Source organism: Podarcis muralis, chromosome 14 (assembly GCF_964188315.1).
Source record: "Podarcis muralis chromosome 14, rPodMur119.hap1.1, whole genome shotgun sequence".
Classification (NCBI taxonomy): Eukaryota; Metazoa; Chordata; class Lepidosauria; order Squamata; family Lacertidae; genus Podarcis; species Podarcis muralis.
Genome location: NC_135668.1, coordinates 6326216 through 6342375, shown reverse-complemented (window position 1 = coordinate 6342375; position 16160 = coordinate 6326216). Strand labels below are relative to the sequence as shown.

Below are 16160 nucleotides of genomic sequence, written 5' to 3'. Positions count from 1 at the left end.
TTAATTTCACAGTTGTGGGTTTGAGCCCCATGTGGGGCAAAAGATTCTAGCATTGCAGGGGACTGGACTGGATGACCCTCGTGATCCCTTCCATTTCTACCATTCTATGATTCTTCCAAGTACAGTGGTGCCTCGCAAGACGAAATTAATTCGTTCCGCGAGTTTTGTCGTCTTGCGATTTTTTTCGTCTTGCGAAGCACGGTGTCGGAAAAGTTTTGTAAAAGCTTCAAAAATCACCAAAGTCTTCAAAAACCTCAAAAAAGGCTACCACACCGCGTGCTATGAGTTGCTCCTCGAAGTCAAGTCCAACTGTATTAACGGTTTTAAGAAAAAGGAAACAAACTTGCAAGACGTTTCCGTCTTGCGAAGCAAGCCCATAGGGAAAATCGTCTTGCGAAGCAGCTCAAAAAACAAAAAACCCTTTCGTCTTGCGAGTTTTCCGTCTTGCGAGGCATTCATCTTGCGAGGTACCACTGTAGCTGGATGCAACTCCTTGGGATTAGTAAATGGGGTGGATACAGCATGCTTTGGGGCTGCCTTTAACATCTCTCTCCTGTCCCCTCTCCTGCTCAGCAGGAACAACAGAGACACAGAGAGAAAAAGCTTCCTGGGTGTAGGGCTGTCTGGTGCCACTAAGGCAAAGCAAAAAAAAAAATCTCTCTTAACTTTAAATGTTTCAAAATATGGATCACCTTGCTAAGCCCATAAAAGTACTACACTGACGTAAAAGTCCATGCAGCCCATTCCCACAGACCAGACTCCATTCCTGGTGCCACCAGAAATGTTTGGATTCTTTTCCTGCTAATGTTTAGCTAAATGCAACACCAGGACTTCTGTTGCAGACAGTGCATCTCTGCTAGTGCTTGGCTTCAGGATGTTGACACCTTCAGTTTCCTGCTGCTTTACCCAATGCATAAATGCAATTTTATGTGTTCCTTCTGTACTGCTGTTTTTGAACACAAGAATCTGCCTTATTGACCAGGCAAGGCCATTGCTCCATCTAGTTCAGCACTGGTCCATCTCTGACTGCTGTTTTGGATGCAACAAAACAATACAGACCCAGGAAAAACCTGGAAACTTCTTTCTTAAATGACCACACTGTGAACCACAATCACAATCCTTACTTTCCTTTCCTAAAATCTCTGATGGCCTCAATCATGTTGTGAAACCAGTTCAGCCCAGACTGCTCTTTGCAGTAAATACTGCAAAACCAAAATAGCTTGCAGGAGAACAGCAGTTGATTTTTAATTCCCTTTCATTTTTCAAAGTTCACTTTCCAATTACACACTAAAAACAGATAACTGCAAGAAACAATGATTATAAAATATTTTCCAATTTGCATTTGAAATACAAGACTGAAAAGGAAAGCCACTTCTTTGACGAGGGGAATAGATTTGTCTGAATCACAATATGCCTCTTAAAACACATGCTACAAGCCGTTATCCATTTTAAATTAAGAGAGAGATGGGCTAAGGAGGGTCTTGCAGAGGGTGTGTGTGTCTTATCCTGCATTATTTCTCTATTGGAATGGATGTAATAAATCACCACATATTTGACTCCAGTATTTTTGACAGTGCTATGTCTACAGGCTAACTTTTGCCAAATAAATAAATATTACAGTTACCCTATTTGAGGTGCAACTATTAAGCTGTGTCCAAGTTTTCTGAACATTCATGCTGCCATACATTGATATTAGAAAACTATGGCTTTAACAATCAAGAGTTTGGGAATTTTATAGAAGAGAATGTTTGTTTTAAGGTACAGGCCACTGATGTAAAAGCCAGTGATTTACTATCTAAAAGCCTGTGCATATGTGTTTTTCCACAGTGAAAGAAAGTTATGACCTTTGACATGTGTCTGCGGTGCTGGAGAAGCTGCCTGCAGATACGTGTAAGGGAAGAAGCAGAAATCAATAAATTCATTTAATCCAGTGAACTATTATGCAGGGGCACACAATATATTATAAGCGGCCCAATGTGCTACCATTGTTTCAATAGACTGCATATCGCATCTATGGATTTTCTTGGTTATTCAGCTGCCTTCGTCCCCTGTCTTTTTACTCTGGGGTGGTTGCCTTGGCTCTGCTTATTTTACACAGCTGCCTGTTTATGTTTTAACAATTTCTGCTGTGACCTGAGAAGAGGTTCGTCTATGAAGCTAATCCAGCTAGGACCATGGGGACCCTGCCACCCAGCTGTGTAACCAAGCAAGCTCCAGTGAAATGGATCTTAGCGACTGTAAGATTTGCACATCCGCAAGAATCAAAACCAAGAAGGCAGGATAGGGCCATTTATTTCCCCCAGCCCACAGTCTACAGTACTGCACGTACAGAGGACAATCCTCTGGGACTTTCCATGGGGTTCTGCAGAAGAACATCTCAGAGGATCAGGCACAAGGTAATTCCAAACACTCCAGCCAATGTTGTAGCCAACCTGCTGCAATTTCTTTCTGTCTGGCACCATGCTCACATCAAAGTTGGTGCCAGGTGAGTCTCCCCGGGGACAGCATTACTAGATTAGTGCGGTCATTGCTGAAAAGGCAATTTCTCCTTTTGCATGCAGAAGAGGCCAGTTAAAAGGCTCTCAGGTAGCACAGCCAGTGATGGACAAAGGCCCTTCTCTGCTCAAGGCTGCCCTGAAGAGCATGTCAAAATATATAGAAAAGAACAATATGAACCACTTGCCTGAACTGCAATATCACTGCTTCTTGCACATGCAAGTGAAAGTAAACTTTGTATTTTCTCTTGGCCTGGACCACAAGTTCCAAGCTATATAATGAGGCTAATAACAGTTAAATTTGCCTATCTGTTGGCTGTTTAACGGAAATGAAGGTTCCCAAGGCTGCTGGTGTACTCATTTATTTAAAAGACAGACAGATGACACCCCTGTAATTTGGGACATACATTGTACAAAGTTTTGTCTCCTCCTCAGGCAAAATGACCAAGCCCTACCACATCTCCCAACAAAAATTTCCAGTTCCCATCAATTTACTAGATGTCAAAGACAAGTTTAATCATAAGTGATGGATATCTGGCAGGGCCAACGGCAGCTCAATGCATTCTATTTAGAAAGAGCCTACGTAACACACAACCTAGCCTAAGGCACACATTACAGTTATTAAGGAACTTCTGAGCCCTCTAACAGGGCCTAGAGCCACAATTAGCAGCCTCAGTCTACACAGGCACCAGACCCAGAGGGAAGCAAGACAGTTGAATCCTGAGGTACTTAACTAGATGGTGCAGAGGCAACTTCATAGAATGACTTCAGGGGGGAAAGGAAACTCCCCCCCCCCCAAATGAGGGGATTGGTGAAAAGGAAGTTGGGAGAGCCAGTGATGGAATAGTTAGAATGTCGGACTAGGACCTGGGAGACCTGGGTTCAAATCTCCACTCAGCCATGAAGCTCACTAGGTGACTCTTGGGACAGTCACTGCCTCTCAGCCCTACCCACCTCACAGAGTCGTTGTGGGGATTAAATGAGGAGAGAGAGAACCATCTACGCCACCTTGAGCTCCTTGGAGAAAAATGTGGGAAATACAGTGGTACCTCGGGTTACGCACTTAATTCGTTCTGGAGGTCCGTTCTTAACCTGAAACTGCTCTTAACCTGAAGCACCACTTTAGCTAATGGGGCCTCCTGCTGCTGCCGCCAGAGCACAATTTCTGTTCTCATCCTGAAGCAAAGTTCTCAACCCGAGGTAATATTTCTGGGTTAGCGGAGTCTGTAACCTGAAGCGTATGTAACCTGAAGCGTATGTAACCTGAGGTACCACTGTAATTGCAACAAATAAATAAGAGGAATAGCCAAGGGGCTCAGGTCTCTCCAAAATGCCTGGGAGTTGTTTAAAGCCACAATACAAGAAGCTGAGCTAGAATGTATACAGGGATGCCTATGTGGTTTATGAAAGGAGCCTAAACTTACTCAGTCAGCAAACATGGAGACAGTGCTGGTGAGGCGACACTCCGCCATGTGCTCCCTTGACCCCTGCCACTCCTGGCTTATTAAATCTAGCAGAGGGTATTTCACAGAGTATTGGGATCCATGGATGACACAAGTTATTGAGAGTAGCATGGGGGGACTGCTTTTTGGCCCCCTGGCAGTTACTTTACAGTGTGCCGCAGGGCACGATCTTATATCCAATGTTATTTAATATCTTTATGACGCCACTGGAAATGGTCATTAGGAATTTGGGGGCAAGGTTTCATCCGTATGCTGATTACACTTTGCTCTATTTTTCCATAACATCCGGATCAGGGAAATTGGTATGTACAACACTCCCATCCTTTTCCTTCTCTTGCTGTCAAATTGCTAAGTTTTTCATTTGTTATGAAACAGACCCACAAGTGACTCAGCAACAGCCATTCCATCAGGCTGCCTTGATCATTAGAAGAACTATAATTTTATGGACTAGTCACTGAGCTTGCTTTTTCCTCCTCCCTTCCCACCCCTTTTTCCTTGTGTGTGGAATCTTTTAGAATGTCAGCAGGCACTGTCGTAACGACTGACTTTGGAAAGCCTCTCTAGGAGCCTTTTCTGCTTCATCCATTTGGTCTGTCGGCTTCTGATCCATTAATAATTTTCGCCATCACTTTTTCAAAAGCTGCTGACTAGAGAAAACACGTTTTTTTCTTTCAGTGAGGCCCAGCGTTCTCTGGCTTCTAAACAAGAAAAAGCACACGGGCTGCAAAATGTGCCTTGGGGCCACACGGACCTTGGAGATTGGAGGCCGCCCTTGCCTGCCCTCCAGAGCCAGCCTGCGTAGGAGGAAGGCCTTAGATGCCAAATCAAAACAATGGCTGGATCCCAGTCTTCACATCCTCCTTGCGCAGGCCCCAAATCAGGTCAGGGAGGGCTGCCCACAATGGCCACTGCAGCAGCATCCAGATGTCACTTCATTCATCTTGCCTGGGCCATTGTTTATGCCATAAACACACACACGCAAATAGTGGGCCATAGGAAAACCATCCACGAATAAAACAAAAGCAATCCTTACTTAGTTATTTTATTTATTCTCACAAAATACAATGTAGGAATTTGGCCCTTTAAAAAAGGCCTTCAGTGCCATTTGCTCTTCAAAAGCCGGAGCAATTTATCATGGTAAAAGACCAAACTTCACAAGAATTGCTTGCTATTTTTTAAACACACACACAAGGGAGGACACCAAATCACCTAATTAGATTGGAGGGTAGAAGGCAGCCTTCTTTTCCCCAAAGCTCTCTAATCATTTAACCAAATACTTGTCTTTTGTATTCCCAGCTGTTTCAGTGTCAGCCCCGCCTCTGTCCTCTATCAATTTTGCTTATTTCCTTCCTTTGGCTTGCTATTCAATTAGTTTTCATAAAACCTAAGAACAAGGAGCAAGAAAAAGAAGCTTTGGGTTTATCTAGCCTGTTAAAAACTCCAGGTACACGATGGTGCGCTCAGCATATAGCAAACTTTCGTTTCTTCCCAGACCATCCACACCCTGCCTTATTTAGCATCTGCTTAAACTTTAAGCAGGGCAGCAACTTCAGTTGAGCAGTCAACAATGGCGGAGCTGTGTTGACTAGTTTTCACTTAGGTGGTGATTGCCGGTTATAAAGACTGGAGGTAATCAATCCCAGTTTAACAGCTGGGCCTACTGAGGGAGGGGGCAAAAGGAAAACAAGGCCAAACTGAGAGATACAGCCAAGCTCTTCCGAAAGGTTCGGCAGCAACATTTGGGACAGGATTCTCTTCCCCACCCCCCCACCACACCTCCACACACAAGAGACTTCAGAAATGGCTGCGCTTCTTATACGAAATTCTGCCTTTGGAGATGCCCCCGCATCATTCCTTTATCATATGTTCTGTACCCAGCCAAAGGGCCCATGACAAAAGGGGTCTGTGCTGAAGGCCCTTTGGACAACTGCTGTGAGAGAACAAAAGTGGCCAGAGCAGAGCACAGCACCGGCTTGGCTATTAAAATATAAGGCTTGCAACTCAGCTCCGTCAGCACGTGGGGGAGCCCCTACATACACAGGTGACCCAGAAAGAAGATGGACAGAAGCAGGAAGCACCCCCAAGTTTTTCAGAATACTGTAATGTCAGTCCCCATCAATTAGTTGTAGTCTGAGCAACCTCTCCTGTGTGCCATTGCTAAAACGTACTTTGATATATATTTTTTGTAGCCCTTGTTATATTGTTGCTGCTGTCTTGAAATTGCAAAAGCTTCACAAATACCTTTTTTTATTTTAAAGAAAAGATTAGTACTGTGATGCAGAGCACACTTACACGTAAGCAAGCCCCACCGAAATCATCAAGCTCATTGCAAGTGAGCCTGGTTAGAATTAGGCTCCATGTTAGTCATTGAACAACCTGCCTTACAAAATATACACAATTCCATTGGTCTCTTAAGAGTGCAACCCTATACATGTCTACTCAGAGGTAAGTCCCACTGAACTCATTGGGATTCAGCCATAGATGCTCATAGGACTGCAGCCTTAATCAGATGACGATATATCCCATCCGGGGACTGCCACAGAAACCGTGGTGCTTCCTTAACCAGGGTTAAGAGAGCAAGAGGGGGCCATGAGATGGGACACCCACCAAGATCTCAAGTGCACTTAAGCTCTACAGCAGCAGCACTAATATTAGCTAAGGTGAAACTAACAAGGGGTTGGTTTTAAAAGAGAAGCTACAGCAGCTCCAAACCCCTTCATGCTAACTGCAGCTTACATCAGTCTTTACCATCTAGTCCAGGAGTTTCCAGTGGGGACACCTCTCAGCGCCAGACAAGGCCCCTTGACCAATTGTTGCTTTTTAAATTGTGATGGGTTGTGGGGGGTTAAGGTTTCTTGAGGGGCTGTCACCTGACTTTTTTGGAGGCATTGCTTTTTTGCCTGTGCTTTATTTGTTCTGATTGTGGGTGTTCTGCCTCTTTTAGGGAGCAGGGCCTTAGCATCAGAGGTAATTCCTGTGGTGCCTGTCACAGTTTCTAAGATTTCTAAATGTGCCCCCCAGGCTCAAAAAGCTGGGGACCCCAAATCTAGCCTGATGAAGCATTCTGAAGTACTCTAAGGCTGGCACCCTATTTTGTGACATTTTGGTTGGCCTAGTAAAGGTACAGTGGAACCTCAGTTTGCGAATGTGATTCATGCAGGAGGCACCCTCGCAACCCACAGCGTTCGCAACCCACAGCGCTGCATCTGCGCATGCACGTGACATGATTCAGTGCTTCATGCGCAAAGTGCAATTTAGTGCTTCTACGCATGCGCGAGCGCTGGAACCTGGAAGTAACCCATTCTGGTACTTCCAGGTTTCGGTGCATCCGTAACCTGAAAACACGTAACCCGAAGCGTCTGTAACCCGAGGTACCACTGTATTGCCCTAACAGGGACTGTGGAATTTTTCTTAAGTGGGCTTGGGTATAGACACTCATCCAGTCAAACTGTCTGCAGGCAACCAGGAACGAAAACTTTTATAATGGAAAAGGAGATTTCTTTTCCCCCTGCAGCCACTGCATGTGGCCCTTCATTACCCATGTGTTCTGCTGCTGGGGAAGTCTCTTAGTTCTCACCCCACCCAATCCAAGAAAGGTTTCTGCTGCCCCCACTTGCTCAGGGCCTCAGCTTTGCATCATTTGATATGACCTCCTTAACATGTCTCATGCTGCTATTCTCAGTTTTACATCCTGAAAATGGGTTTTATAGTTTGCACTAGAAAACGAAAACTCCAAAATGCCCTTTTAGTACCAACCAAAGCATCTGAAAAGCTTGGCTTTTCAAGCTCTCCAGAACTCTTCTTCATCAGGCAACATGTTAACACAAAGTGAAGCAATGAAAGCAGAGGAAAGGGGGGGGGGGACGGACAAAAAAAGTACCAAAAAATAGGCTGGATGTAGTACTGTGCTCTGTGATGTTTTGGTTGGTCCCAATGAAGGTTTTCAGCAGTGGATTTTAAATTTCCCCCATTACGGACCAACCTTTGCTTTTTAATAAAATTAAAATTTTTGAACCTCCTCTCTCACACACAAAAGCTAAATATCACCCCCCCCAAAAAAAACACAACACCTACTTGATTTGAAAAAAGAGGGAATGGTTCCAGTGACTGCAGGCCCATCAATATACTAGGTAGGCTTTTAACTATAAACAGGAAGCAAACGTTTGTATTCCTAGGGAGGGAGGGGCGCTACCTTAAGCCCCTGGAGAGGCAAGAAAGCAGATGTGAAAGAAGCAAAAGTCCATCACCTCATTGTCTGAAGCAGCAGACAATCAGCGAGGCTCTAACTTCCCTTCCACTCAACTGGCAGCCACCCACCTTTGTTCAAAGGAATCTTCCACAGAAAAGCAAAACATAAACAAACAAACCCTGCAAACTGCTTTTGTGCTGACACAATCAATTAGAAGATCTGGAGTGATTTTAAGTCAGTATCCTCTGATACCCATCTATGCCCTGCAGTGCAGAAATCAATAATATGCCAGCTATGTCACTGTCTCCTTTGATCTTAAAAAAGAAGATAAGAAGCGCTCTCTCTCTCTTAAAAAAACAACACACCACACTTCCATCCATCCACCCTTAACATCCATCTCCTTCAGTCAGATGAAGGGTTCCCAATCTGCCCCAAAGTGCTTTACTTTAGTATCTTCCAGTGCATCTCTTTCTGTTATCCAAAGGCTAATTGTATTTAAAAAGTAAATAATTTCAGGGAGACCCGTCCAACCAACCTTATCAAGCTTTTGTTCCAGTTTTAACTGTACAGGGCTTAAGCATTAGGTTCCAATGCCCTAACACTGCCACCCCTCCCCTTGTTGAAAAGACCTCAATGCTCAAATACTCTAGCAACTTTGAATCCTGTTAGTCAAAGAGGCGCTGCTAGCCTGAACTTCCAATAAGCTGTTTAATCTTCAGATATTAGCATTTTACCCCCACATGGTGCCTCACAAAGAAACTGTGAAGGAGGAAGGCATCTTCCTGCATGCTCCCCCCCCCACCGCCCCCCCATTACCCTGTTGCATTAGGAGCAACAGCAGTCACCTTCCCAAAATGCCATATTTTTAAACCTAACTGATATGGTGAAGGGCAGAAAGGGATGCTGGAAGGAAAGAAAATAAAGACTAGAAGCAAGTCAAAAGAACAACAGGAAAGCAAAAGCGGGGGGGGACGGGGGGGGGCTGGAAAGGGATCCTGGCCCATCCCTGCAAACTTGTTCTGATGGGCTCTTGAGATAAGGCTGCAGAGGGGCAGCGGAGGGGAGGCCAGGACGCATTGGGAACTCTGCATTCCTCAAGAACAATTCATGGCAATCACTAACTTTGCAGAGGAGCTTACATGAAAGCTTTGGCCAGTGAATGAGGGTCATCTGCTCTTTATCACAAGGGTAAACCTCATCCTGGCCAGTTTCTAACCTTTTAACCCTGTGAATTCTTAATTTGCACATGAATAATGGAATGGCTGCCTAGAGTGCAACCCTCAGCTTCCCCTCCCTAACTTTAGATCCAAGCTCCCCATGTGCTCAAATCTCAAACTCTGGAGCAGATTAAAGTTTCAGATTTCCAAATGCAGCACCCAGGAATACCCTTCTGAAACCAAAGATAAACCAAGGTGGTGAGAGATTTGAGCAAGCAAAAGGGAGAGAAGAGACTTGCACCCTGCTGCTTGCGGGGGTGGGGGGGTGGGGGGCTGGAGCAGCCGCCTTTTGCTTTTCACCCTTTGCAAAGGAAGAAAGGGAAGAAAGGGAAGCCCAGCCTCCACCTGCTTAGTATGTATAGTTTCAGCTTTGCCATGGCCACAAAGAAAGTCATTTTGTTCTTCAGGGCTGTAAAGCCATCATGAGCCCAGCTAAAACTATTTCCTTTGACTACAAAATGCTGGAAATTCATTCACATCTTCTGAAATTCAGAGAAACAGGAAAGGAGGCTTCCTTTATTTCTAATGCATTTGGGGTTTGAAAAGTTGAGTTTGACCCCTTATCACACTTAGACTGCAATCCTATACACATTTACATAGGACAAATAAATAGGTATAGGATCATGCTGTAAGGGAGTCATAAACTTTGGATATATTTTAAGCTTTGCAATTCCATATAAACACAGGAAAAACACTTGATTCAAGAAAGTGGGGGAGGATCACCATAATGTATATTGTTCCGTAACTCTATTGTCTAGCCAGCCTGACCATTGTCCGAATTATTTTAATTAATTTCATGGTGACCCAAACACCATCTTGTGAGACAATGTGACGAGAGAATGGAGCTATACCTTTCAATATCAAAACACGTGGATCACAAATTAGATGGTTGGGTCGCCCTACTTGATCCAAAACTTTGGGAGGAGCTTGCTAACTTCTGGGGCCATGGTGGCCACAGACTGCCAAGTCATCTGTCTTCTATTGTGGGAAATGTTTTCATAAGCAAGACTAGGCTTCACGAAATGCATCAGAAAGGATGGAGGTGTGAACTCTTTAGGAGCTCATCTACCATCTTTTCTGAGAATCAAGAACAAGGTGCTCTGGGATCCCCCACCACTTACACGGACCATGTTTCTTCATAGGTTTGACACCACCATTTCTTCAAATGTGTCCTGCCTGCCTCCAGTGTCATCAGAGGCTTCCCCAGGAAGCTGGGAGGCTGTGATTATAGAAATCTCACAGCAATAATTATTTTGCCTTTAGGACTTTCTTCCAAACACAGGCAAAGACCACCCAAGCCAAGATTCGGCGGACATAGATTCCAATCCCCAACCATCGGGAGATTAAAAGCACAAATGAGCCAGGAGCAAAAGGGACATCTTCCAGAATCTGTAGATATACAGGTTGAACCACCAGCGCAGAAAGTAGCAGGTGACTGACTCTCCACTTATTTGAAACCTGAGAACTTAGGCGCGGAATATTTCATTTATAAGGTAGGCTACTGATGGAAGGCTTTCCCCAACTCTGGCACCAAAAGCCAAGCCAAGCAGGAAGTTCCTCAAATCCATGGCTGCAAAGAGGAATTAGCTGGTGGAGGTCACTCTTTGCCCCACTGAGTGGGCAAAGCTGGGAAGCAGCAGACAGCCACAGGCCTCCAGGAAGCTCCAAAGCCCTCTTGCAAAACAAGATGAACAGTTCCCACAAGGGCAAATCCTGTGGTGGGGAGGCCAGAGCACCAAGTGCTTTGCTTGGGATATAAAAGCAAGCGAGGATAACGCTGGCAGTATTACCATATACCTCACTCACCTGTCCCAGAAGTTCACATGCAGCCATGTCTCAGCTTCCCTCTTGCATATTTATGACACCACCCAGCTAACTGTTTAAATGTGTGGCATAATGGTTAATGTTGGACTAAGGCCTAGGAGACCAGGGTATGAATCCCCACTCAGGCATGGAGCTCACTACTGGGTGACCATGGGCCAGTCACCATCTCTTAGCCTAACCTACCTCACAGGGTGGTTGTGAGGATGGAATGGGAAGGGGGATAACCAGGTGCACTACCTTGAGCTCATTGGAAGTCAAAGGTGGTATAGAAATGTAACAGACAGACAAACAGACAGACAAATTTGACTTTTAAGGTTGCACTCTTACTTGGAATAAAAATTAGACATGGTTTGGGTCAAGCTGTAAGAAAAATGATCCTGAATAAGCTTGCTCACAAGGAACAAAACCGAGACAAAAACCCAGACTCAAAGTCTGGAGGCCATTTCCATCCCACAGAAGATTGAACATAAGAGTAAGTGAGGCTGGGAGAAAAGGAATATATTCAAGGGAAACCATGCTTCTGCTGTGCAAGTTTTTTTGGCCACAACCCAGCAGCAACTCCTCCCCTGCTAGCCAAGACAGTGGATGAGCTCCTTGCAAGAGCCACTGTACTGGCTGAGGGTGGGAGGGCTTTTGTGTGATAAGAAAAGCCCATGCAGGAACACCCTGATGTGGTCTTGAAGAGTTTTTACTTTTCAAAGTAAGTGGCAGTCACTTTCCAGTCATCACATTTGGCCAACAAGATGCCACTGCACAGCCATTTAAGATCTAGGTGTGGTCTGCAGGCACACGATGCACAACTTAAGCTGAAGTTAAGCAGTTCTGGGTTTGGTCAGTCAGTGCTCAGATAAGAGACAACCTGGGACCCTCCACAGACACACACATGTAAGCTGCCTTAAATTCCGAGATGCAAGAAAATCAGAATCTAAACATAGCAACTACAAGTAAAGTAATGGCTTTCACACCACCACATGCAGCATTGAGAAGCTGGCTCATTCCTTACACAGAAGTGGTTAAATATTTCACTCCTTCCTCCTTTCCCCACTTCTGTGGCAGCATATGGAGTGGCCTTTTGTGATCTCCAGACACTATGTAAGTAATTAGTCTCTAAACCAACTCTCAACATCAGGCACCAACATCTAAGTTCTCATTGGGACCCAACAGTGACTCCTGTGGGACAAAACACACTTTTAAGGTCTTGCAGCACCTTAAAATTAACAAATATATATATTGTGTCATAAACTTCCCTAGACTAGAGTCTACTTCATCAGGTGCGTGAAGCGCCGTGAGAGGGTTTTTTCTGCATCTCCAGCAAAGAGTTCCCAAACTGTATCCTCTGGACTGTCATTGGCCCACAAGCTTCATTCAGGTGGGAATTGGAACATCCATCATATAAAATATTCATATTGATGTTTAATTGTATTTTATTGCTTCTTTTATTTCCCAAGTGTATTTTACTGTTATCACAATCTGAATTATATAGGGTTACAATTGCTACAACAGGCAGAAAAACCTGTGGCCTGCCAAAGATGCTCAGCAATTTTCAAATGGGCCAGAGTCGGAAAAACTTGAGCACCACTCATCTACAGATGAGCACAGCCACAGCAGTTGCTGAAACCTTCCAAACAGCTTGACCTCATACCTAAAACTGCACTCCTCCCTTGTCTCTTGGGACAGAGGGATGTCAGCTATATACAGTACATCAGACATAGACAAACTCGGCCCTCCAGATTATTTTGGGACTACAACTCCCATCATCCCTGCCCACTGGTCCTGTTAGCTAGGGATGATGGGAGTTGTAGTCTCAAAACATCTGGAGGGCTGAGTTTGCCTATACCTGCAGTACATACTCATCTACAGATGAACACAGCAGCCACTCCCCCAAATTTAGCTGTACAGAATGAAAATGCATCAGCCCTTGCTAGAAGAGTATTCATTGTTTTTGCTGCTGCAGACCAACACAGGGCTGAGTACCCTTCTGTCCAGTTGAGGAACAGCAGTGGCACACTCATGGAGGACTAATAGCCGATCCTCCTTCACAGGAAGTGCTGCCCTATAGCTAGTCAGATCACTTTGCCATCTAGCTGTCGGCACTAACTTGTCTATGCTAACTTGCAGTAGGGCTCTCCCAGGTTGCAGGCAGGAGACAGTTCCCAGCCCTGCCTGGAGAAGCCATTGGGGATTGAAGCTTCATACTGCCTTCAGATGCTGCACCATTGAGCTACAACCCTTCAAAGCAAGATGGCAGCAGGTGTGGATTCCCAACTCTGATACCAGCAGATTAACAACAACAACAAAACAGAGCTTCAATGTGCTTAAAGGCAAGCATCTCACAAATATTTAGGGCCCTGGGAGTCAGCCTTCCTGCAGCAGGAGAGCAACCACCATGATTTCATGCAACCACACTGTGACTGACACTGATGGGAGCTACAACCCTAAAGAGCTGGAGGGTGCCAAGCTAGGGAAGGGCTGTTGCAAGTTCATATATTCACGATGTTTTGAAATACAGTTTGCAGCAATAGTTCACTCACTCAGAAATCTCCCTTTAGGAAGATGCCAGGTGTGCTATTTGGAGTAGCCCAGGCAAAGTCAACCTCTATGTAGCAGAGGTTAAAAGAGGCTTCACAAACACATGCATTTACAAACTGAACCATGAAGCCATTTAAAATTCCCGTAAGGTTTAAAATTGTACTGGAAGAATGATAGCAATGCATTTTATCGAGCACGCACTGGCTAATGTTGTCACTCTGTTCCTGAACAGGTTTACAAAGGAAGGAAATGATCAACAGCGAAGAACAACTGAGATGACTTACTGGCTAACGTGAGGTGGGCCTTATGGCTGAGGATAGCACCGTATTTGTTGAGAGCCAAGCACTGGTAATGTCCTTCGTCCAGTGTCTCCCCACGTTTGCTCTCCACTTCGCTGATGTACAAAGAGCCATTAGACAAAGTGTAGATCCGTTCATTTTCAGTCACCTTCACCCCATTTTTGAGCCACGTGATGGTGATGGGGACTTCGCCTCGTGCCTGGCAGTCCAGAACCACAGCCTCCTTCCTAGCAACGGTTACGTCCTGAGGCTCTTTCGCAAAAAACAGTTCACTAAAACACCATATTCCTGAGAGAACGAGAAAGAGGGGAAAGGAAAGAGAAAGAAAGTAGTTTCTTTTCTGTGTAGGGTCAAACACATGCCAACTACTGTGTAACTGGTTTAAAGTGCTGGAGGCCTGAAATATTTTAATAACACTCCAAACATGAAAACATTACATATCTATATACAGTGTTTGCTGGGTGCAGTTGCTAAAGTTTACATTTTTAAAACTGTACTTGTTTAAAAGCTGAAAGAGAGCTTTTTCTCCTTGTTGATTGGAAGTGGGAGGGGGGTGTTTTATTTTTGGTCAAATTGATTAACAGATTAATTGAACAAACACTGCAGCCCAACCGAACAGATGGCGACCAGATCAAAGGAGAGGGAAAGGAGCTAACACGTGGATAACTTTATTTAAAGGTCCTTTGGGAAGAAAGTTCTGTCTCCCCGCCCCGGAAAAATGTAGAGCCCCCCAGCACTATCGATGCCCGTTGGGGTTTCACGGTCCCAGCCTGGTTGGCCAAGGGGAGCAAACGGGCATGCTGCCCCCAGGAGCACACACCGCCTCGCCCGCGGAGCACCCCGAAAAGCTCCCTGCCTGGCCGGCTTGGCTGGGGCTGATGGGGAGAAGCGCAGGGGAGCAGGACCCGGAGGGGCGGGAGGCGTCCCGTGCGGCTCCCCTTCCTTCGCCGGGGAAATGGCCCCTCGCCTCCCTTTCCGAGCTGGGGTCCCTGTGTGGAAACGGCCCCTGGGCCCCCTCTCCCCCTCCGGCCAACGCGGGAATGAAGGAACAAGGGAATAGGCGCTGCTGCGAGCGGGGTCTTCGAGCCTAGTCGCCGGGCCCCTTCCAGGCCACAAGCCGGTCGCTAATTTTACAAGCTCGTCAAAAAAAAAGATCCCGCGCGGGGCGCCTCGTAAAAAGCTCTTTTTACAAGGGCTCGTTAGCCCAGCCAGGGCTGGACTGGCGGGTGGGGGGAGCCCTCAATGGCCGGGACGCAGCGAGGCGAGCGAGGGAGACCCCCCCCCAAAAAAAAAGAAGGGGAAGAGCTCCGAGGAACGGAGACGCGCAGCCTGGGCAGCCGTCGGGCTCTGGGCAGAGGATGCCGCGGCTCCGGAGGCGGGAAGGGGAAGCGCCGAGCCGGAGGAGAGGAGGGGCCGGGCGGCCGCCTCCGCCTCTTCTGGGCCGGCTGCCAGGAGGAGGACCGGCCGAGCCAGCCAGCGGCCGGCCGGCCAGTTAGTCCGGGGGATGCGCGGCGGCGCCCGGGCTTCGGCTCACCTGGGAGGGCGAGGAGGCCAAGGAAGGCGGCGAGGAGCGGGTTCCGTCGGGGCGCCATTTAGCCTCTCTGGGGCATCGCCCTCCTCCGGCCAGCAGCGCGTCCGTCCGTCCAGAGGGCCGAATGGCTTCTCTCTGCCTGGCCGGCCAGCGCGCCCGCCCGCCGGGGGACTCTTTCTTCTCCCCCCCCCTCCCCGCTTGGGGCAGCGCAGGGACACCAAAGGGAGGAGGGGGCTGCGGCCGGGGTCCGGCAGGACAGGCGGGGAGGGAGGAGGAGGAGGAGGAGGCGGGGGGCTCCCCGGCCCTACTTTCGGGGCCTCTCCATTGGCCTTTGGCTGGAGCCGGCCCTCCGCCCCCTCCCCCCCGCGCAGGCACCTGAGGTCAGCCTCGCCAAGCGCCCGCCTGGGAGGAGGAGGAGGGGGCGCTGGAGCCGGCGCGGGGAGGAGGCTGCTGGCGGGCTCTCCCGGGGGATCCCCTCGCTGCCCGGGCCCCGGCGCGGTGTGGGGAGGACGGCGGCCTTGCTGCGCGCCCTCCCGGACGGGCTCCTCGCCCCGGGGGTTCTGTGCCGCGCTGCCCGGCCCGACGGGGCGGCCGAGAAGAGCCTCCAGCGCTA

General features: G+C 47.2%; 1 protein-coding gene across 2 annotated transcripts in view; it reads right to left on the bottom strand.

Moving 5' to 3' along the window:
- The window catches only part of PRTG (protogenin), an 86094-nt gene extending 70377 nt beyond the window's left edge, over positions 1-15717 (bottom strand). For both annotated transcript variants that reach the window (XM_028706188.2, XM_028706189.2), the window contains exons 1-2: positions 15551-15717; positions 14002-14304 (exon numbers count right to left, since the gene is read on the bottom strand). In XM_028706188.2, the coding sequence (XP_028562021.2) occupies positions 14002-14304; positions 15551-15608 (361 nt within the window). In that variant the 5' untranslated portion in view covers positions 15609-15717. The remainder of the gene's footprint in view (positions 1-14001; positions 14305-15550) is intronic.
- Positions 15718-16160: the final 443 nt, after the last annotated feature.